General features: G+C 39.4%; 1 protein-coding gene across 5 annotated transcripts in view; it reads right to left on the bottom strand.

Moving 5' to 3' along the window:
• The window catches only part of CPEB1 (cytoplasmic polyadenylation element binding protein 1), a 101,949-nt gene that overhangs the window by 64,083 nt on the left and 14,283 nt on the right, over nt 1-23,583 (bottom strand). For all 5 annotated transcript variants that reach the window (XM_073227059.1, XM_037000662.2, XM_073227060.1 and 2 more), the window contains exon 2: nt 19,650-19,824. Coding sequence is in view for 1 of the 5 variants with exons in the window: in XM_073227062.1 (XP_073083163.1) it covers nt 19,650-19,824 (175 nt within the window). In the remaining 4 variants the exon portion in view is untranslated. The remainder of the gene's footprint in view (nt 1-19,649; nt 19,825-23,583) is intronic.

Here is a 23,583-nt window from a genome sequence, read left to right as displayed (position 1 = left end):
AAACTTAAATACTTTTTAGTGATATACGCATGGGAATGAAATATATTAGAGAAAAGTCACAGATGGATAATGGTTAAATCTGGGGAAAGGCTGCAAGGGGAAACATGGAGAACTTCCTGAGGTACTAGTAATGTACCTTTTCTTGACAAAGGTGGTGGTTATGTGGCTATTTACAATATGATTTGTTAGAGTATACAACAGTCTTAGCAGATTTATGTACATGTGTGCTATGCTTAACAATTTAGAAAAGTCAAGCAAAGTTGTCCATAAATGAAGCCAAAAAAATGGTATTATAAGAAACCAATTTTGACAGTCTGAATAAGTATTGACTGTGTACATACAATACTGCAACTAAAATCCCAATGCTAGGATGATTCTGGGAAGATGGAGGAGTAGCAAACACCAGGAGTCTGTCTCCCCACCTAGACAACTGTACTAACAGAATCTGTCTGATGTAACTATGCCAGAACTCTGAAGTCCACCGAAGGTCTACAACTTCTGTGAGAAGACTTGGAAGGTAAATTACCATAATTTTGGTCAATTTCAGCTCTCAGCACAGCAATAGATACCCATCCCTCACGCAACCAACTCCCAGCTGTGCATATGTTACTGCAGCAGTTTGCACAGTTTGTGAGAATCAGGGTGCCTTATCCTCCAAAAACTGGAGATTTGTGTTCTGATCACTGATTGCTGTTTCTGATCACAGAGGTGCAGACAAAGAGGCAGGCAGCCATTGCTGGAAGCTCTAGACCTTCCTCCACTTAGGCTGTGGTGGCTTTCAGGGGACCTGAAGGGCAGGTACTCTTTGTCCCCTTCATTTTTCACTTTTCCCCCTTATAGGGGCCAGACATTAAGGACCAGGACATTCTAAAACAGCTGAATACACCTGGAAGATTAGAAAGCAACTGCCCATGTTCAGGGGAAAGCTCAGAAAAAAAAATCTCAGAAGGCATCTAAGTTTACACGTCAGGCTGATCCTCAACACAGAGATAACCTACAATAATCAAAAAGGCAAAAACAAAAAGCAAAACAATAACAATAAATAGCAAGCTGTGGAGAAGGAGGAGAATCTGTTTTGCAGAGTTACCACATACTCTTTTGAAACAGCCAGTGTTCAACAACAAAAGAAACAGGAAAGTATGCTCCATTCAAAGAAAAAAATAAATCAACAGAAACTGTCTGAAAGACCTAATGATGATATATGCTAGGCAAAGTCTACATAACAATCATTTTAAAGATGCTCAAAGGACTAAAGGAAGACATGGAGAAAGTCAAGAAAACAATGTGTGAACAAAATGGAAATGTCAATAAAGAATTAGAAAACCTAAAAAGAAACTCTGGAGCTAAAAAGTGCAATAAATGAGGTGAGAAAGTTTTTGCAAAGTCCCCAAAAAGTGAAAACTGAAATGAAAATTTTACTAAAGGGATTCAAAGGCAGATTTGTGCAGGCTGAAGAAAGAATCAGCAAACTGGAAGATTAAGACAATGGAAATTATTAAGACCAAGGAACAGAAAAAAAAAAGATTCAAGAAAGCAAACATCTCCTCAGGGACTTGTGGGATACCATGAAGTAGACTAACATATGCATCGTAGAGGTCCCGTGAGGTGAGGCAGAGGAGCAGAGGGAATATTTAAGAAATAATGGCTGAAAACATCTGATATTTGACAAAAATGAATATAAACATTGAAGAAGCTCAAAAAAATCCAAGTAAGATGAAACTCAAAGTGACACACACCAAGACACAGATTGATTAAACTTTTAAAAGATAAAGACAGACAACCTTGAAAGCAGCAAGAGAAATGAGCCATCACACAAAAGAGATCCTCACTACGATTATCAGCAGATTTCTCATCAGAAACTTCTGAGGCCAGAAAACTATGGGCCTTTATGTTCAAAGTGCTGAAAGGAGAAAAAAATGTCCACAAAGAATTCTCTACTAAGCTGCACTGTCCTTCAAAAGTGAGGGAGAAACTAAGACATTCCCAGATAAACAAAAGCTGAGGAGGTCCATGACCATCAAAAGACAAGAAGGGTATAATATATAAATAAAAAGTTCAGTACAGCAAGAAGATATAAAAATACTAACATTTGAATACCTAATGACATATCATCAAAATATATGAAGTAAAAATGGACAGAATTGAGGAAAGACAGTTCTACATAATAACTGGAGACTTAACCCCACTCAATAATGGACAGAACTAGACAGAAGATATTTAAATATAGGACTTAACACAATAAGCCAACTAGATCTAACAGATACATACGGAACATTCTACCCAACAACAGTGAGTAACATTCTCAAGCACACCTGGGATGTTTTCTTGGATAGACCACATGTTAGAACACAAATGAAGTCTCAACTGATTTTAGAGAAGATATATATCATATCTGCACAATGGGATGGAGTTAGAAATCAATAACATAAGTAAAACTTAAAAATTCATAAAATTGTGGAAATCAAACAACACATTTTTAAACAACCAATGGTTCAAAGAAGAAATCACAAAAGAAATTAGAAAATACTTAGAGACAAAAGAAAATATCAAAACACAACATATCAAAACTTATGAGACTGGACAAAAGTGATGCTAAGAGAGATCATGATAGCTATAAATGCTCACATTAACAAAAAAGAAAGATCTCAAATCAACAACCTAATGTTACAACTTAAGAACTAGAAAAGAAGAACAGACTAAATCCAAAGCTAGCAGAGAAGAGGAAACTGTAAGATTAGAGCAGAAATAAACAACACAGAGAACATAAAAACAAAACAGAAAAATCAGTGAAACCAAAAATTGGTTATTTGAAAAGTTCAACAAAATTGACAAACCTTTAACCAGACACACTAATAAAAAAAGAAGACTCAAATTACTAAAATCAATAATGAAGGTGGAGAAATTACTATTTTACAGAAACAAGGATTATAGGAGAATACTATGAACAACCGTACACCAAAAAATCTCGACAACCTAGATTAAATGGTCAAGTTCCTAGAAACACAAAAGCTAGGAACTAAACCATGAAGAAATAGACAATCTAAGTAGACCTATAACTAGTAAAGAGTTGAATCAGTAATCAAAATTTCCCACCAAAGAAACACCTTGGATATGAAAGCTTCACTGGTGAATTCTACCAAACATTTAAAGAATACCAACCATTTTCAAACTTCTCCAAAAGACTGAACAGGAGGGAACACTTCCGAACTCACTCTATGAAACTAACACAATCGTGATACCAGGCAGAGACCCTGCCACAGAGGTACAGAATATCCTTTATGAACACTAATGAAAAACCTTCAACGACATACTAGCAAACAGAATTCAACAGCATGTTAAAATGATCATACACCATGACAAAGTGGGATTTCTTCCTGAAATGCAAGGATGGTTCAATATGTAAAACTTGATCAATATGCTACATTAACAAAATAAGGGGGAACAATCAAACGATCATTTGATGCAGAAAAACTTCTAACAAAATTCAACAGCTTTCATGATAAAAATATTCAACAAAATAGGAATAAAAGGTCACTATACCCATACTATAAAGTCATATATGAAAAACCCATAGTAAACATCAATGGTGAAAGACTAAAAGCTTTCCCTCTAAGATCAGGAACAAGGAAAGGATACCTATTTTCATCACTTGTATTCAACATAGTACTGGAAATTCTAACCAGCACTGATTAGGCAAAATGAAGAAAAAAAAAGGCACCCTACTTGGAAAAGAAGAAGTACAATTATCTGTTTATAGATGATATGGTACTGTATGTTGAAACTCCTAAAGATTCCACAAAAAAACCTGTTAGAACTAATAAATGAATTTAGCAGAATAGCAGAATACTAAGTTAACAGTTTACTTCTATACAAGTTGTACTTCAAAAATCAGTTGTACTTCTATACACAATGAACAATCTGCAAAGGAAACTACAAAAACAATTTCATTTACACTAGCATCAGACTGCATGAAATACTTAGGAATTGACTTAACAATGGAAGTGAAAGATTTATATAAAGAAAACAATGAAACACTGCAGAAAGAAAATAAAGGCTTATAAATAAATGGCAACAGACCCTATGTTCATAGACTGAAAGACAATTTTGCCAAAATGTCAATACTACCCAGAGCAAGCTACAGATTCAGTGAAACCCCTATCAAAATCCCAACGACTTTCTTGCAGAAAGAGAAAATCCCCTGCCAAAAGCAAAAGCAACAAAAGCAAAAATAAACAAGTAGGATGACAGCAAATTAAAAGGCTTCTGCACAGCAAACAAAACCAGCCAAATGAAAAGGTAATCTTCCTAAAAGGAGAATATTTGTAAATTATGTCTGATATGGGATTAGTATCAAAAACACATAAAGGACAACCCATTCTAAAATTCATATGGAATCTAAGACCCTGAACAACCACAGCAATCTTGAACAAAGCCGGAGGATTCACATCTCCTGATTTCAAAACTTATTTTAAAGCTACAGTACTCAAAACTGTGGTATTGGCATAAACACACACACATATAAGCCAATAGAGGTGAGAAATAAATCCTCACATATATAGTGAAATTATTTTTGACAAGCATTCTAAGGTTCTTCAGTGGGAAAAGGGTAGTCATTTCAACAAGTGGTGAGAAAATTGCATCTCCACATGCAAATGAATGAAGCTGATGCTTACTAACAACATATTCAAAAATTAACTCAAAAAGGGTCAAAGACCTACATGTAAGACCTAAAACAATAAAACTCTTACAAGAAAACACAGGACAAAAACTTCCCAACAAGGGAATACGTGATATATTCAACAGATTATTATGCAGTCTTAAAAAGAAAGGGAATTCTGCAATACGCTACAACATGGATCCTGAGGACAGTCATCTAAGTGAAATACTCCAGGCACAAAAAGACAAATACTGTATCACTCCACTTATGTGAGGTACTTAAGAGTACTCAAAATCCTCAAGACAGAAAGTAGAAAGGTGGTTGCAAGGGCTGGAAGGAGAGAACGGGGCGTTACTGCTGAACAAGCACAGGTAGAGAGCTTCAGTTCTTACAAGAGGAAGCATTACGGAGATGCGTGCTGGCTGCATAACAATGTGAATGCATTTACCACCACCAAACTGTACACCTAAAAATGCTCAAGGTGGTAAATTTTACTTTACCACAGTAAGAAAAAAATCCTAGATGTAATCAATATTGCATGTGGGAGTAGGACTTACTGGAACATAATTAGGGCCTCTTTTAGCTTAGGTACCCAGTTTGTGAGCAATTAAGCAACTATATAGTGACACCCACCATGCGCCAAACCCAGCACTGAGGATTAGGAACGCAAGGATATTTAAGATGTAGGCCTTGACTTCAAGAGACTCTCTAAACCAGAAGCACGTAGTTCAACTACATAATCCCAGCACTGCTCTCACAACTGTTTATATACTCACACCATCACAATCACTACCACTCTTAAGTGAGAAAGTGAAGTTACAGGCATTATTCTAGTTATGCCACATGTATCTGATTCAAGCTTCACAAAATCCTGTAAACGGGGACTATTACTACCCCTGTTAGACTAAACAGGCTCAGAGTGCAGGCCAAGGTTAGAGCAAATAATAGCTCAGCCAGGATTTGTTCTCAAGTAATCTTCATGGAAAGCCTGCACTTTATTTTGGGAAGGTTTCTATAAAACAGACAAAACTAACGTGTTTTTTCAAAACTAAACATTTTCCTCCTTGTTCTGAGAATACATATGTTTACAGTTACAATCCCACATAGTGGAACAATAAACAATCTGGAAGAGTGAAGAATGATCTTGCTCCATCTAACAGAGCCAAACACACTATAGAACATGTTAGGCAGGACAATGTAAGAAAATTTTCAGAGGTGATGACCAAGTTGATCTTGAAAGAGCAGCCTTTTTATAAGCAGAGGATATTCAATTTAATATTCCACTTAACAATTCTGCTTCGTAGCAGAACAGCATTTCCTGCATGATTTCATCTAAGTCAGTGGTTTAATTATACACGTAATAGAATCTCAAGAAACACCCCAGACAGAGCAGGTAAAGGAAAGAACCCTGGAGCACACTTCCAGAGACATCTTCTGGGTTGAGGCCATATCATATATACATTTATTCTTTAAATTGCAGAAAATATTTATGATGCAGACTAAAATTAAGCTGGCTTTACACCCAGATTGACTGAAATTTTGAAGCATGATAATACCTAAGGACTACAAGGATAATGCAGAAAAACTCATGAAATCCTAGCAGGATTGTAAACTACTAAATTCACTCTGAAGAAAAGTTTGCAACTTACAAGTCTGAAGACAGTACAGCCTAAGATTCTGGGTCCAGTTCCAGACCACTGGAATAAAGAGAAAGTTGCAATAAAGCAAGTCAAATGAATTTTTTGGTGTCCCAGTGCACATAAAAATTTTGTTTACACTATAGTGTAGCCTACTAGGTGTATAATAGCATATCTAAAATACAATGTACATACCTCAATTAAAAACACATTATAGTTAAAAAATGTTAACCATCATCTAAGTTTTCTTCTTCTCAATTTTATTTATTTCTTCTCTCATCTTTATTAGGTCCCTCCGTCTGCTGACTTTAGGCCTCACTTGTTCTTCTTTTTCCAATTTCGATAATTGTGTCTTTAGACTATTCATTTGGGATTGTTCTTCCTTCTTTAAATATGCCTGGATTGCTATATAATTTCCTCTTAAAACTGTTTTTGCTGCGTCCCACAGAAGTTGGGGCTTTGTGTTGTTGTTGTCATTTGTTTCCATGTATTGCTTGATCTCTATTTTGATTTGGCCATTGATCCATTGATTATTTAGGAGCATGTTGTTAAGCCTCCATGTGTTTGTGAGCCTTTTTGCTTTCTTTGTACAATTTATTTCTAGTTGTATACCTTTGTGGTCTGAAAAGTTGGTTGGTAGAATTTCAGTCTTTTTGAATTTACTGAGGCTCTTTTTGTGGCCTAGTATGTGGTCTATTCTGGAGAATGTTCCATGTGCACTTGAGAAGAATGTGTATCCTGTTGCTTTTGGGTGTGGAGTTCTATAGATGTCTATTAAGTCCATCTGTTCTAGTGTGTTGTTCAGTGCCTCTGCGTCCTTATTTTCTGTCTGGTGGATCTGTCCTTCGGAGTGAGTGGAGTGTTGAAGTCTCCTAAAATGAATGCATTGCATTCTATTTCCTCCTTTAATTCTGTTAGTGTTTGTTTCACATATGTTGGTGCTCCTGTATTGGGTGCATATATATTTATAATGGTTATATCCTCTTTTTGGATTGACCCCTTTATCATTATATAATGTCCTTCTTTATCTCTTGTGACTTTCTTTGTTTAGAAGTCTATTTTGTCTGATAGTAGTACTGCAACACCTGCTTTTTTCTCCTTGTTGTTCGCATGAAATATCTTTTTCCATCCCTTGACTTTTAGTCTGTGCATGTCTTTGGGTTTGAGGTGAGTCTCTTGTAAGCAGAATATAGATGGGTCTTGCTTTTTTATCCATTCTATTACTCTGTGTCTTTTGATTGGTGCATTCAGTTTATTTACATTTAGGGTGATTATTGAAAGATAAGTACTTACTGCCATTGCAGGCTTTAGGTTTGTGGTTATCAAAGGTTCAAGGTTAGCTTCTTTACTATCTTACTGTCTAACTTAACTCACTTATTGAGCTATTATAAACACAGTCTGATGATTCTTTATTTCTCTCTTATTCCTCCTCCTCCATCCTTTGTATGTTAGGAGGTTTTTGTGTGTGTGCTCTTTTGCGATTCCTTCGACTGCTTTTGTGGGTAGTTGATTTTATTTTTTGCCTTTAGTTGGCATTTGATTGTTCTACTTTCTTTGTTGTGATTTTATTTTCTCTGGTGACATATCTTAAGCCTTAGGAGTGCTTCCATCTAGAGCAGTCCCTCTAGAATACCCTGTAGAGGTGGTTTGTGGGAGGCAAATTCCCTCAAGTTTTGCTTGTCTGGGAATTGTTTAATCCCTCCTTCATATTTAAATGATAATCGTGCTGGATACAGTATTCTTAGTTCAAGGCCCTTCTGTTTCATTGCATTACATATATCATGCCATTCTCTTCTGGCCTGTAAGGTTTCTGTTGAGAAGTCTGATGATAACCTGATGGGTTTTCCTTTGTAGGTGACCTTTTCTCTCTCTCTGGCTGCCTTTAATACTCTGTCCTTGTCTTTAATCTTTGCCATTTTAAGTATTATGTGTCTTGGTGTTGTCTTCCTTGGGTCCCTTGTGTTGGGAGTTCTGTGTGCTTCCATGGTTTGAGAGGCTATTTCCTCCCCCAGTTTGGGGAAGTTTTCAGCAATTATTTCTTCAAAGACACTTTCCCTTTTTCTCTCTCTTCTTCTTCTGGTAACCCTGTAATGCGGATATTGTTCCGTTTAGATTGGTCACACAGTTCCATTAATATTCTTTCATTCCTGGAGATCCTTTTCTCTCTCTCTGCATCAGCTTCTCTGTGTTCCTGTTCTCTAATTTCTATTCTATTAATGGCCACTTGCATCTCATCCATTCCGCTTTTCAGTCCTTCCAGAGCTTGTTTTATTTCTGTATTCTCCCTCCTTAGCTCTTGCGTATTTCTCTGCAAGTCCATCAGCATGGTTATGACCTTTATTTTGAATTCTTTTTCAGGAAGACTGGTTAAATCTATCTCCCCAGATTCCCTCTCAGGGGAGGATGTCTCGGTTAGTCTGGTGTGCATCAAATTCTTCTGCCTTTTCATAGCAATAGAGTAGTCGTAGGCAGTTGGCACGTTTGTCAGCTGGGAGAACCGAGTCCCTTTCCACTTGCTCCTGGCCTTCTTTCCTGGGAGAACGGCGAACCCCAGGGGCTTGTGTAGGGCAGATGCGTGCAGACGGGTCTCTGATTCTTGCCTGGGCCGCTGTGGAGTAAGCTCTGCACGGTTGCTATGGGCATGGCCGCTTTCAGGCTGCTTCTCTGCTATGGTGGGGCCACGCCGAGGGGGAACAGGCAGGAGGCTGTTTATCACCGTGAGGGGCCTCAGAGCTGTGCTGCCGCCCAGGGGGTTAGGGTGCCCGGAGTTTCCTGGGACTCCCAGCTGTGGGGCTGAGTGTGCTGGGACGCTTTCGTCCAGCTGTAGGGTCCCTGTCCCTTTAAGACTCTCAAAAAGCACTCACTTTTTTGTCCCAGGGGCGCTGCTTGTGGGAACTGGCTCGCAGGTTTTGCTGTCCCATTTCCCTAGTATCCAGCACACCACGCACTGTGTGTCTGCGCTCTGGTGCAGACGGCTAGGGCTGGGTGTTCGGCAGTCCTGGGCTCCGTCTCCCTCCCCGCTCCGAATCCTCTCCTCCCCCTGGGAGCTGGGCTGTGGGGCACTCAGGTCCCACCGGGCCGCGGCTTGTATCTTACCCCCTTCGCGAGGCGCTGGGTTCTCGCAGGTGTAGATGTAGCCTGGCTGTTGTCCTATATCTTCTGGTCTCTCTTTTAGGAATAGTTGTATTTGTTATATTTTCAAAAATATATATGTTTTTGGGAGATTTCCACTGTCCTACTCACAGCACCATCTTGGTTCCTTCCTAAGTTTTCAACAAGTCAATCCTTACCTCCATATTAATGGCTGCTGACTGATCAGGGTAATGACTACTGAGAAGTAGGTTGGCTGTCACCATTTCTCAAAATAAGACACCAATGAAGTTTGCCACATTGATAAGACTCTTCCTTTCACAAATTTCTCTGTAGCACGCAATACTGATCTACACACAGTAGAACGCCTTTCAAAATGAGTCTGTCCTCTCAAACCCTGTCACTGCTTTAGCAACTAAGTTTGTGATACATTAAGTCCTTTGTCATTTCAACAATCCTCACAGCACTGTCACTAGTAGATTCCATCTCCAGAAACCACTGTTTTTTTGCTCATCCATAAGGACCAACTATTCATCCATTCAAGTTTTATCATCTGAGAGTGTAGCAATTCAGTCCCATCTCCAGGCTCCACTTCTAATTCTCTTGCTATTTGTACCACATCTACAGTTAAGTCTTGAACCCCTCAAAGTCATCCAGGAGGGTTGAATCAACTTCTTCCAAACTCCTATGAATGTTGGTATTTTGACCTCTTCCCGTGAATCAGGAATGTTCCTAATGGCATCTAGAATGGTGAATCCTTTCCAAAAATCTTTCAATTGACTGCCCAGATCACCATCTATGGCAGCTACAGCCTAATGAAATGTATTTCTAAAATAGTAAGCTTTGAAAGGTGAAATTACTCCTTAATCTGTAGGCTGCAGAATGCTGTGTTTAGCAGGCAAGAAAATAACCTGAATCTCACTGCACATCTCCACTGGAGCTTCTGGGTGACCAGGTGCATTGTCAGGGAGCAGTGGTATCTTAAAAGGACTCTTTTTTTTTTTTTTAAGCAGGTCCCAACAATAAATATTGAGTTGTATAAAAACCACATTGTAGAGAGATGTGCTGTCTGTCATCCAGTCTTTGTTGTTCCAGTTATGGAACAGAGTAGATTTAGCATAATTCTTAAGGGCCCAAGGATTTTCAGAATGGTGAGTGAGCACTGGCTTCAACTTGAAGTCTCCAGCTGCATCAGCCCCTAAAAAGAGAGTCAGCTTGTCCTTTAAAGCTTTGAAGCCAGGCCCTGACATCTCCTCTCTAGCAATTAAAGTCCTAGAAGGCATCTTCCGGTAGGAGGCTGTTTCCCCCACACTGAGAGTCTGCTGATTAGCGTGGCACCTTCACGAATGATCTCAGCCGGGCCTTCTGCGTCACCTGCTGCAGCTTCTCCACCATCACCTGCTGCCCCTCTTGCGCTTCTATGTCATGGAGGCGGCTCCCTTCCTCAAGCCTCAGGAACCAGCCTCTGCCAGCTTCAGGCTCATCTGCAGCCTCCTCACCTCTCTCAGTCTTCACAGAATTGAAGAGTTAAGGCCTTGCTCTGGATTAGGCTTTGACTTAAGGGAATATTGGGGCTGGTTTGAGCTTCTATCCAGACTGCTAGAACTGTCTACGTATCAGCAACAAGGCTGTTATACTTCCTATCACTCATGTATTCACTGGAGCAGCCTTTTTAACTTCCTTAAAGACTTTTCCTTTCCTTCACAACTTGGCTGACTGGCACAAGAGGCCTAGCTTTGGGCCTATCCTGGGCTTCTAACATGCCTTCCTCACTAAGTTTAATCATTTTTAGTTTTTCATTTAAAGTGAGAGACATGTGACTTCTTCCTTTCACTTGAACACTTAGAGGCCACTGTAGGGTTATTAACTGGCCTAATTTCAATATTGTTGTGTCTCAGGGAACAGGGAGGCCCAAGGTAAAGGAGACAGACAGGGAACCACTCATCAGTGGGGCAGTCAGAACACACACATTTGTCACTTAGGTTCTTGTCTTACTTGAACATGGCTTGTGGCACCCCAAAACAATTACAATAGTAACATCAAAGAGCACTCACTGATCACAGATCATCACCATGACAAAGTGAATTAATGAAAAAGTTCAAAATACTGTGAGAATTACCAAAATGTAATGCAGAGCCAGGAATGAGGAGATGCTGTTAGAAAATTAGTACCAACAGACTTTCTGGATGGAGGGGTGCCATTAACCTTCAATTTGTAAAAAATGAAGCATCTGTGAAGTTCAAGAAATGAGGTGCAGTAAAGAAGTACAATAAATGAGGTACGCCTGTGTACTCAATTACTCTGCAATCCAATTCTAGGTACAGGTGCTAAAGAAATTCTTGCTATATTCACACAAGGATGTCCTCCAAAACACTTTTTATAATAGCACAACATGGAATAGACCTAAGCTATAACAGTAGGGAATTTGGTGAACATTGTACAGTTGGCCCTTGAATAACATGGAACTGAACTGCATGAGTCCACTTTCACACCGATTTTTTTTTCCCAATAAACACATTGGAAAATTTTGAGATTTGCAACAATTTGAAAGAACATTCTTTTCTTTAGCTTTATTATAAGAATACAGTAAATAATATATATAGCCTTCAAAATATCTGTTAACCAACTGTTTATGTTATTGGTAAGGCTTCCAGTCAACATAGGCTATTAGTAGATAAGTTAAGGAGGACTCAAAGATTACATGTGGATTTTCAACTGCATAGGGGAGGTGGGTGCCCCTAACCCCTGTATTGATCAAGAGTCAAAACTGTCTAATGATACATGGGAAAGAAACAAATACCAGGAAGATAATATGTTGTACTATTTATGTAAAGTTTAAATATACAGCATTTAGAAGAAGGTAAAAGGGAGCTTTTTAGGTACCAGTAACATGATTTGAGCTGTGGTTACATGGGTTTATTTATTCTCTTTTTGAGGATTCACCCCCGCTGTATACTTAGTTCTGTACTTTCCTAATGTTTTCTTTGCAGTAAAGAGTTTAAACATGCAAAACAATGTTTATGAACACATACATGAAAGTATACAGGAACGACACCAACTTTAGGAGAATTGTTACTTCTAGAAGAGAGAATGTGGGGGGAGAAGAATAAAATTAAATAAATTTTTATTTGATGTTTTATATTGCTTAAGAAAAGGTCTAAATCAAACATCAAAATCTTAACATTTTTTAAAGGTCGTAGGTACACAGGGATAATTAACATTCTGATCTTCTATTTTGAAATATTTACTAATTAAGAATTCTACAAAAGCAAAACAAGTACACTGGACAAAACACCAGAGACAACCAGTTTTAAAAATTGACAGCTTCACTGAAGCATGACATATAATAAACTACATAAATTTAAAGTATGAATTTTGATATGTTTCAATGTTATATCCATGAAACCATCACGACCATTGAGATAATGAATATATCCACCATCCCCCAGTCTCTTCATGACCTTTGCAATCCCTCCCCACCAGCACCCTGTACCCCTCTCCCCGAAAAACTATGACTTTGCTGTCTGTCACTACAGATGAGTTTGAATTATCTATAATTCTAAGAAAATGGAATTATATTTATAGTATATACTCTTCTTTTTCAGGCTTCTTTCACTGGGTATAATTATCCTGAGATTCATCCATGCTGTAGCATGCTTCAATAAATAATATTCTTTTGTATGGACACACCATTTTTGTTTATCCATTTATCTGTTGATGGACATTGGGGCTGTCTCCAGTTTTTGGCTATGACAAATAAAGAGGCTATCAACATCTGTGTACAAGTCTGTGTATGGACATATGCCTTCGTTTCTTTTGGGGTGTGCTTAGTACTCCCCAACACTGTCCAGGTGATCAAACAGGGTAGAGGAGCCTATGGAGACACAGGGAATAAATGTGGTATGCTATTCCAGATGGGGTCTTGATATAGAAAAAGGACATTAGGCAAAAAACTAAGGAAATCCAAATAAAATATGTATTATAATATCAATAATGGTTCGTTAGTTGTGACAAATGCACCAAATTAATGTAAGATGTTAACAATCTTACATTATTCTAGGGGAAACTGGGTGTGGAATACGCAAGAACTCTTGGTATTATCTTTCTAACTTTTCTATGAATCAAATATTATTCTAAATGAAAGTTTTAAAAAAGTATTAAGATTATAATTGTTGGGTCATATGGAATCTACCACACTGTTTTCCAAATGGCTGTACCATTTTACATTCCTACCAACAGTTTATGAAAGTTTTAGGTCTTCTACATTCTTGTCAATTCTTGGTAAGGTCAGTCTTAATTCCAGACTTCTAATAGGTGTGTACATTGTTAATTTATATTAATTTTTGGTATATATTTTGCCAATATACAGGTGTATGCATGCACATATTTTTTTCAAACAAAATCAGTAGATCAGACTTCCTGGTTCCTGTAGGAAACTGGCAACTACCCAAATCCAAATCTTTCCATATACCCTCCAATAACCACATGGATCAACAAAAGTGAATACAAACAGTGAAAGCCCTAAACTACAGAATATTTAGAGACATAACACCATGAACTTAAATTTCATGTAAGTGGGACCCAAGTACCCCAAGTCTGTACACCCAGCTCTGGAGCCCAGCATGAGAGGACTTTAAGGTAGCAGCAAGCAAAGATTGACTCTAAATTTTTATAATAGCATTAGATGCCCATCAAGACCGAGAGATAGACCTAAAACAAGATGTTCAAGACGCCACAAAACATAGGGAAAAATTAAAGATGACCTGACAAACAAAAGGATTTACCAGCATCATGAATTGAAGATTTGTTGTCAACAAATCAATTCTTTACAAATTGATTCACAGATTCAATGCACTTTCAATCAAAATACCAGCAGAGGTGGCAGAAGGGAAAAGGACTGACAACTGAATCTATGATTGATATGAAAATGCAAAAATAAAGAAAAAACAAGAATTATGAAGGACTAAAATAGAGGACTTCACTACGAGGATAGACAAATAGATCAATGGAATAAAACGACTCTAGAAACAAATGTGCGCATATATTACAGATGCCTGACTCATGACAAAGGTGACAGTGGTGCACTGAAAAGGGATGTATTCTTCAAAATGCTGCTGGGTCGACTTGCTGGCCATGTGGAATAAAATGAATCTTGACATTGTACCTCACACCATGTACAAAATTAAATTCCAGACGGGTTGCAAATATAAGCATGAAAGGTAAAACAATAAAGTTTAAATGAAACAGATTATCTTTATGATCTTGGAATAGGCAAACATTTCTTAAGATACAAACCATTAACCATCATGGCAAAATTTAAATTTTCTGTTATTCAAAAGATACTAATTAAGAGTATAAAGACAAGCCACAGATTAGGAGATAAAAATCTCCTGAAAAATTCATATGCAGAATACATAAAGAACTGCTATAAGTCAAAAGGAAAAAGACAGATAACCCGAAAGGAAAATGAGTATAAGCCTTGAAGAGGCACCTCAGGAGAAAGGCTATCTGAAGGCCAATAAACTTATGAAAAGGTGCTCACCTTCACTAGTCATCAGGAAAATGAATACTAAAACCACCACGGAGATACCATCACACACTCAGCAGAATGGCCGAAGTGCAAAGGACGCCAGAGAGAACGTGAACAAACCAAACCACCCTGCACTGCCTAGTGCAAACGGGCGCAACCCCTGAGAAACAGGCCATGTATTAAAGCTGACTTCATGTGTTCCCTATGGCCCAACACTCTCTCCTCTGAGGACACCCAGTAGAAATATGATCAGCAGGACATGTTCATAGCAGCACTATTCATTATGGCCCCAAATGCCGACAAATAGCAGAATGAATAAGCATGACTATGCTCACACAGCAGAACACTGTTCAATAATGCATGAGTGAGGCACAACCACTGGCTGCAATATGGACGACCTCACAGCTAGAGTACATACCTAGGACTCTATTTACATAAGTTCAAAACAGGCAAAACAAATCTATGCAATTAAAGGTAGGCATGGTTACCCTTCATTAGAGGCTAGGGTTGCTAGGGGGCTTCTGGGGTATTGCCTGTAGATTTGAGTGAATACACAAGATGAAAATGTGAAAATTCACTGAATTTGCGTATTTATCATTGCATACTTTTCTGTACCTAAGCCATACTTTGATAAAAAAGGTGAATTTTTATCACTTTATTGTTAAAGCCATATATTAAGTTTCCACAGTAATTTTATTTTGTGAGAAACAGACTGCCTGTCCACTGTTGGCTGGGACTGAATTATTAAACTTTGTTTCAGAATAGCTTTTCAGCTAATTTAGTGATACTGTTTACTATCCTTGGCAGTGGTGGGCGGCAGGGGGGGACAGACCATCTCAGTCAGAAATTTAATATTGAGCTACAACTACATACTTACATATATACATGGCTGTGTTCAGTTTGAGAAAGTGTGAGCTCTTATGATACATACTTTTCTGTATCTGCATTATACTTAGATGTAAAGTATTTTAATCAGCATTTCAGTCTCACACCTATTTACTTTGAACTATATTGGCTAATCTATCCCTTTTCCAAACCTCCAAGCAATTTTAACTGGTTATGAGAAGTTTCCTCTCAGTGAATGAACTTAAAACTTTTTCCTCTTGTCACTGCCCCCAGCCATACTATGTATTTAATCTACCTACCCCACCTAGTAGTTAAGATTCCCTAAAAAATGTCTTTTCACACTTTTACAGACACTATTAATAAAACAGTCCATTTATGCTTTCGTCACATGTCCATTTACAGCTCATCTCCTCCCTTTACCACAACATCAGCAGATTATGGCTAAAGAACGACAGTGTGGCAAGGGCCCTCTAGGTGGCAGGCATCCTTGTCAGGAAGGGTGTTCAGTACTCCCCCACCACACAGTTGCTTGGGTAGGAGATTCAGCTTAGGCCTGACCTTCCAGCCCCATCCCAGCTCCCACCACCCCCAAGCTACAAGGGCCTCCTTGGCGGGATACTAGCCAAAGAGCTCCAACCTTCTGCAGAGCCCCCCAACCCACAGGAAGTCGTAATTTCCCTGCACGCCAATTGGTGGGAATTCAGACAGCTGCAGCCGCCCTCCACTCGGCTTCTCTTCCACCTCTACTTAGTCTAGGACAGATAGCAAGTCCGCTGCCAACTAGCGACTCAGTCTTGCCCTCCTTGGAAGCACTCAGTAGATACAAATGCTTAACCGGAACACACTCTCCTTGCTTGGCTTGACAAAGGAGTGGGCATCCCACTTCCACTCTGGGGAGGAAGGCATCACCTCCCGTGCCTCCTCCCTGTGTGGTCTCCTACAGACGAGGGAAGGGCTGGGATAATGTCTGTGGGAACAGGGCCAGCTCTGTGGCCTCTTGGTAGGTAGCTGGCCCCAAATGTTTGGGACTCTCATTGCACCACAGGTCATATGACATCTCTCCTCTTAGCTATGGACCCTAATAGCTAATGCTGAAGAAACAGGAAAAAAAAATCTACTCAACATCCAGTCACACCAAGTTTCTCTTCAAAGCCTATTTCAAATGCTGTTTCACGCATACCAAGCTCCCGGTTCCCTGACCTATACATCCGCTCCCCTCATGGTCACAGTACTCCTCCAGGGACACCTTATCAACTGAGTGTATAGTTCTGTTACCACTATCACTACGTACCATGCAGTGAAATCTTCTGTCCCAGCTGGCATAAAGCCCTGCAAGTGACTTAACTCAAGAATTTGTTCAAATGAAAAAAATATGTAAATGGTCATAACTATGGCAAAGTTAGGTCACCTATATGAAACAAGTTGTGGGACTAAAATGTGATCTATGCAAAATACAAACAGCAATGTCAACACTGTGGTAGGATATGCCATTTTAAAAAGTTGTTGTTTTTATTATAAAACATGTTTTTAAAGAAGAACTCGTGGGGAAAAACACAAAGAAAAAAAACCCTTAACACCTTCACTGCTACATTCACATCTATCATCTTTTCTACGCATATGGCCACACCCATAAGGCATGTCTTATGCTTTGTACTTTGCTTTTTCATTTCAGATACTGTGATTATCTTTCCACGCCATTAAGTAGTCTTCTACAAGCATCCTATTCAATGACTGCAGGACATTCCATTGTATGTACAGCTGCGCTGCACTGAATGTTCTGAATGCTGCAGAGGATTCCATTCTGTGGTTATTTAACCTTTTGCTGCAAGATTTTCCTAAAGTTATAATGCTGTGTGATAACCAGAATTGTAAAAACTTAAGAACAGATTATTTTCTTAGGAACCAAAACTACTTTTGATGAGAAATGATTAATTCAGGTTATTTCTTAAAGTTCGTCACAGAAAATACATACCCAGGTGCAGTTCCTCATTAGCCATGCATGGTTTTTCTGTCGCCTGATCTATCAGGAGTTCCTGCTGGGGAAACCTGGCAAAGCCACTCTCTGCTATGGGCCGTGTGGCCCTGCTGCACCACTTAAGGCCAGAGACTCACAGCCCTGAACCAGCAGCTCAGGTGGGGGCACAGTGCTGACCATACAGGAGAGCCTAGGTATGTGCGACGGCTCAGAACACCAGCTGCCTTGACCAAGACCTTTCCACAGTTCTTGAGGTCCCTTAACACTGCAGTACCACTTCCTCACCTGGGCCCCAGGAGACCCTGTGAGGCTGACTGTACAGTGTTATCCTGTCCTACAGCTGGGAAAACGTACTGCTTTATCTCACTGTGCAAGGTCAACACTGGAACCCAGGCTTCCTTACCTCTCCAAGGTACTCTTCCCACTGCTTCTCTTGGACGCGCGCCCTGAGAAGGATCTGAAGAGACCAAGAACTCAATACCCTGTAGTGGGACCAGCTACTGACCTGGGCAGAGTGCAGTGTCAACACCTTCACCAGAGCCTGGCACTGACCAGCGAGGCCCCTGGGCTCCCCAGCCAACTGCAAACGTACACACCTTGAAGCTCCTCCCTCACTAACCATGGGTTCTTCCCCTTAGTTAAACAACCTACCTTTAGCTGAAAAATACTTTGCTATAAACTATAAGCTTCCAACCTAGTGAGATTTAAGCCACCGTTGATTATCATTCTTACTGGAATATAATTCATTCAATTATAGAATGAAGTAGAATCTCTGTATTTTTAATCAGCATAAGCTCAAGGAGAATAAAGTTATTAGTTCATGATTTACTCCATTAACAGAAAATACTATAGATACACTTTTTGGAAGCTGGAAGTGACAAGACCCACCAGCGAGTAGATCCTCCCGGATCCTTCTCCCATCTGCCCCCCTACAATTTAGTAGAAATAAATTCTACAATTGCCACAGGTCGTCTTCCCCACTCAATCATTTAGTTATTTATGTTTACACATTCCTGCATCTCTGTGGGAATTACTTCCAAAGCCATGTTAAAAAACCAAATAATTTATAACTAAAAAAGAGTAATTGCCAGTGCATGTTCTGAGAATCCCCGTTGCCAAATTTTCTCAAGGTCCATTTAAAAAATTAAAAATACATTTACTTTCGTCTAAAATAACTCAAAAACATTCCATCAACATTCTTCTAACATGCTGCAATTCCCACAAAAGATTATGAAACACTTAGGACAGCCAAGCCTCCTTGTGAAATGTTGTCTTCAGGAGATGATACCCTCTCCCTCCACTATTCTGTGGAATATCCTAAATATCATAAAAATTAAATGTTGGTTGACTTGCATTCATGTGCAGAAGCAGTTAACATATTCAGAGCTGCACTGTACAGGGCATAGGCGCTCTTCACCTGCGGCTACCAAGCGCCTGACATGCAGCTAGTTCAAACTGAGCTGGCTGTGCTGTATAAACTGGATTTTGAAGTCTTCAAGCGTTAGTACTTATAACAAAAAATATCTCATTAATAGCTTTTACATTTATGGTATATTGACATATTTTGTACATGTTGCATTAGATAAAATATTAATCTCACCTTAAAATTTTTTAAATATGGCTGCGAGAGATTCTGTAATTATGTATGTGACTTACCTTACAATTCTATGTATAGTCCTGTCACCTCTAATCTATCCTTTTCTACCCAAACTTCTAGTGCACTGTAAGGTAGATTTTTTTTTTGTATTATAATCAAAGGCAGTCTTCACCCAGAGGGGGGACCCAATCTACAAAGTAAACTACAAAAGGGGCAAGAGTTGCCAGAGACGCAAGGTCATTTTTCACAGGCCTCACAAGGAAGCTGCCTCAACAGCTCCATACACATGCCCAGTGTATCCGAGCTTTCTAAGTCACCTGGCAAATGATCATGAATTCCTCGGTTTATGGGTGTAGTGCAGACTCTACTGAAATCCAGAGAATTGTCCAATATGGCATTTATCCTTCGAAAGATGCTGGCATTGCTACACGTGGAGAGCGCAGGTGCTTCCTGGCTGTCCCAGCGATCTTTTACCCGTCCTGCTTCTTCTTCCTAGACAGAGAAAAGGTACTTAGGTTTTCTGACCTCCTTTATGATAAACAAAAATGTCAGACCCCTTTCTCTCAGAAGACTAACACGGGTTTCATGCCTATATATTAAAATACTTCATGAATGCTTACTATGACCAAGGCACCCCGAGAGAACTTAAGAGGGGAAACACTCAAATGTAAGAATTTGTCTCAAGAACCTTTTAATCTAATGGGACAGGTACGGGAATTAGCACGGCACGGATAAACTTAAAAAATATTCAGTGAAAGCTGCCATTCACAGAAGACCACATATTATATGAGCCCATTTACATGAGTTTCCTGGAACAGGCGAATCTAAAGTGGATTAGTTGGCTCCAACTGGTAGGGAGTAGAGGGCGAGGAGGCTCAGGAATAGTGGCTAATGGACGCAAGGCTTCTTTTTGAGATGATGAAAATATTCTAAAATTAGATTGTAGTAATGGTTGTAAAACTATGAACATACTAAAAAATCACTGAATTGTGTATTGAAAGATGGACCTTATGTTATATAAATCATATCTCGATACAGCACTTTACAAAGTTTGGTTCTGCATTTACTGGCAGTTACCCAACCTCTGTGCCTCAGCTTCCCCACCTGCGAAACTGGAGAAGAGTACCCACCAACCTTTTGAGGAGATGTATAAAAACATTGAGCTTGTTCACAAATGCCTACAGTACCTAACTGGTTTTCTTGGTTTCACTGGATATGGCTGGTAATTGTAGGTCTGCTTTTGTTATGTAGCTGTATTCCTATTCTGTAAATGTGTGTACGCAATTTAATTAGTAGTTTGTTAAAATCTATACATGTTTATGTTACTCTACAAGAAGTTATGTCAAAGAAATAATCAATCGTCCCAAGTTTTCTTCCGTCTGCTACTTCTATAGCTTTTCTTCTTCCTTCCTAATTACAGCCCTTTAGTAGAATTTGTGCCTCATATCGAAAATTACCAAGTATCATAATTCTTCCAAGTGGTAAAGATACCGCAAGACAAATGCTGAGCATAGAAGCCACAGGGCATAAATCTGCAAAGAAGTAAAAAGCTAACCTTTTTAAAGAATATTGCTTCTCTCTCACTCACCAACTTTACATTTCCCTGTATGGCCCCGGAAGACGGCTGGTTAGCCAGAGACGGGTAAGATTCCTCAAGGGAGGAACAACCTAAGACAGCACAGTCGCAGGGGTGCCATCAGGTGAGAAATTGGGGATCAACAGAGGTGAGGCTCAGAACCTCACCCCCCCCTGTTTTGAGAGAAATCTTCTGCATCCGTGGATGTTTTGTTGTCCTTGTCTAGCTTGGATTAATACTTAGTCTACAGGCACACACCTGATCATCTACATTTGCTCTCTTACAACACTAAACTATGTTTTCTACCTTTATCTTGCATCTACCTACCACTTCAGCATTTTATTAAAAAAAATAATAATAAGGGAGAAATGTGGGATTCACATATAAATCAAGTATAAAAATCAAATGAATAATCATATCTGATCTGATTGTTGATAGTTCATAATGCGTGATCAAAACTGAAAGTTTCTGTGATGACTGCCCTTGTACTGTTCACCATGTAAGAACTTGTTCACCATGTAAGAACCTGTTCATTATGCTTCAGAAGATTGGAGACTGTTGAGAATTAGGCTTGGGGTTGATTAATGATTGTGCATTGAGTCCCCTATGCAGAATTTTATTGTTGTTAACAACCATTTGATCAATAAATATGAGAGATGCCCTCTCAAAAAAAAAAAAAACATTTAGCTTGGTGCCTGGTACACAGTAGCTGCTATTTTTACAACTGAAGATGTAATTACAGAAGATGACGTGGTAACAGCGATACAAACACCACAAAGGGAAGTAAGCTGTTCAATTCTGTGTAGTCACGAAATTACACACAACTCATGTAAGACTCTACTGATGAAAGAAGCACACCCAGGCACACAATCATGAACAGAATCCCCACACAGAGTGGCTCTCTGGGTGTTCCCTCTCTCAGTACGGACCAGCATCCCCGGTGCCTAGTTAGAATTCTATGTGCCATTCTTCACTCTGCAATCTCCCAATGAAACACTGGCTGACAGACTGAATACACTACAGGGAGTCTGACTCATCAGTTCTATCATTCCCAATCACCTTGGAGAAAATAAACAAAAGTCAGCCCAAGTAAGGAAGTTAGCACCTAAGATCTTATAGCTGGTCATTTCAAAACAAAACATAAAAAAAGCCTGGTGTCACTTTGTTTAGCTTATTAAAATCCACGTAGGGATGAGAATGACTAGAAGTATTTACAGTTTTATAAACTGCAGAATGGTTTTAAAGGGAAAAATGTGAGTCCCAAACTATTTTCAAAGACCTTAAAAAGATCAGTATTTTTTGCAAGTTGTGAGAATGACCAGAATATAGGCCTGCAAGGTTCTTTTCCCAAGCCCTCCAGACACATTAAGAATTGTTAATCACTGTCACAAGGCCCTTTTCACAACTACACAATCTAAGATGATTCTCAACTTCACTGAGGTAACTTCACCAAGGCTAGGATGCAAGCATTTACAATCTATCTGCTGATCTTAGGGCAGATGATCTTAGGCAGAATGATCTTCATTCATTCACTGCCTAATTAACATTAGCCAATTGCCTGCTATCTACAGTGAGTACCCTAAAGGTAGGCAGATTAGACAGACTCAACCGAAAGACATCCTTGAAGTCTAGAAAAGGAACCAAGTCCTGATCACATAGTAAACAGCCATGACAAAAGCGACAAGGCGCTGTGAACATGCACTGTCCTCTAAACCAAGTGGACAAGAGAGTGAGAACACACTCGGAAGGGAGGTAAGAACAACGTCTGAAGACACAGAGAACAGAGGAACAGAGGCGCCCTGCCCAAAGTGGTCCAGTGTGGTGTGGATTACAGGGGAGAACAGACAGGAAGGAAGGCCTCATAAGCCGGGCTCAGGAGTAAGAACTATCTTCTACATCACAAGTTTCCAAACTTTAAAAGGCCCCTCTTAATATACAAATATTAATCTAGATGTGCTAGATACATGGATTCCCAGATCCTGCCCACACTAAACGGCAAGTACATGACAAGTGTATGTGAGACAGAAAGCAAGCAGACCATGAGCACCTGTGTGAAAGATGGGAGGCAGGAGGGCCAGTGAGGAAAGTGCCACCGTCCAGAGGAAAGGGGCACACCTGGACGTCTTAGGAAAGGGGCACACCTGGACGCCTTCTGGGAAATACACTCCACCAGAGCAGGGGAAGGCCCAAGAATCTTGCTGTTTCAAGCAGCATGAAAAAATCTAATTTAGGAATATGGCTGGCCAACTCTGCTCCACTCCCAATCCCATTAAAAACATACATCATAACCTTCAAACTCAAGACAATTTCTGGAATGTCTCCCTCCCTCCCTCCCCTTCTCCAGGTATACCAAATCAGATGTCTAGAGGACTCTGGGTAATGAGAATAAAAGTAAATGAAGTGTTTGATTTATACCCCAAACTGTACCAATGGTTTACCTTGATTAACTAATTTGGAAGAAAAAAACAAAAATCAACACCAGCAATATGAGATGGGAAAATATCTACCAGCATCCTTAGATGTACAACAGGGATAAAAGTAGTGATACTCTCTCAGGGCTTTTTGTGAATCTACACACATAACATGGTTGGCACAGTACTTGGCACTTATGTGAACAAATGAATATTGACTATCAATAGTATCACTATTATTATTCCAAGAGGTCAGACGCCACT

This window comes from Manis javanica, chromosome 18 (genome assembly GCF_040802235.1).
Source record: "Manis javanica isolate MJ-LG chromosome 18, MJ_LKY, whole genome shotgun sequence".
NCBI lineage: Eukaryota > Metazoa > Chordata > Mammalia > Pholidota > Manidae > Manis > Manis javanica.
The sequence above is the reverse complement of the archived record's forward strand: the minus strand, read 5'-3'. Positions and strand labels throughout refer to the sequence as shown.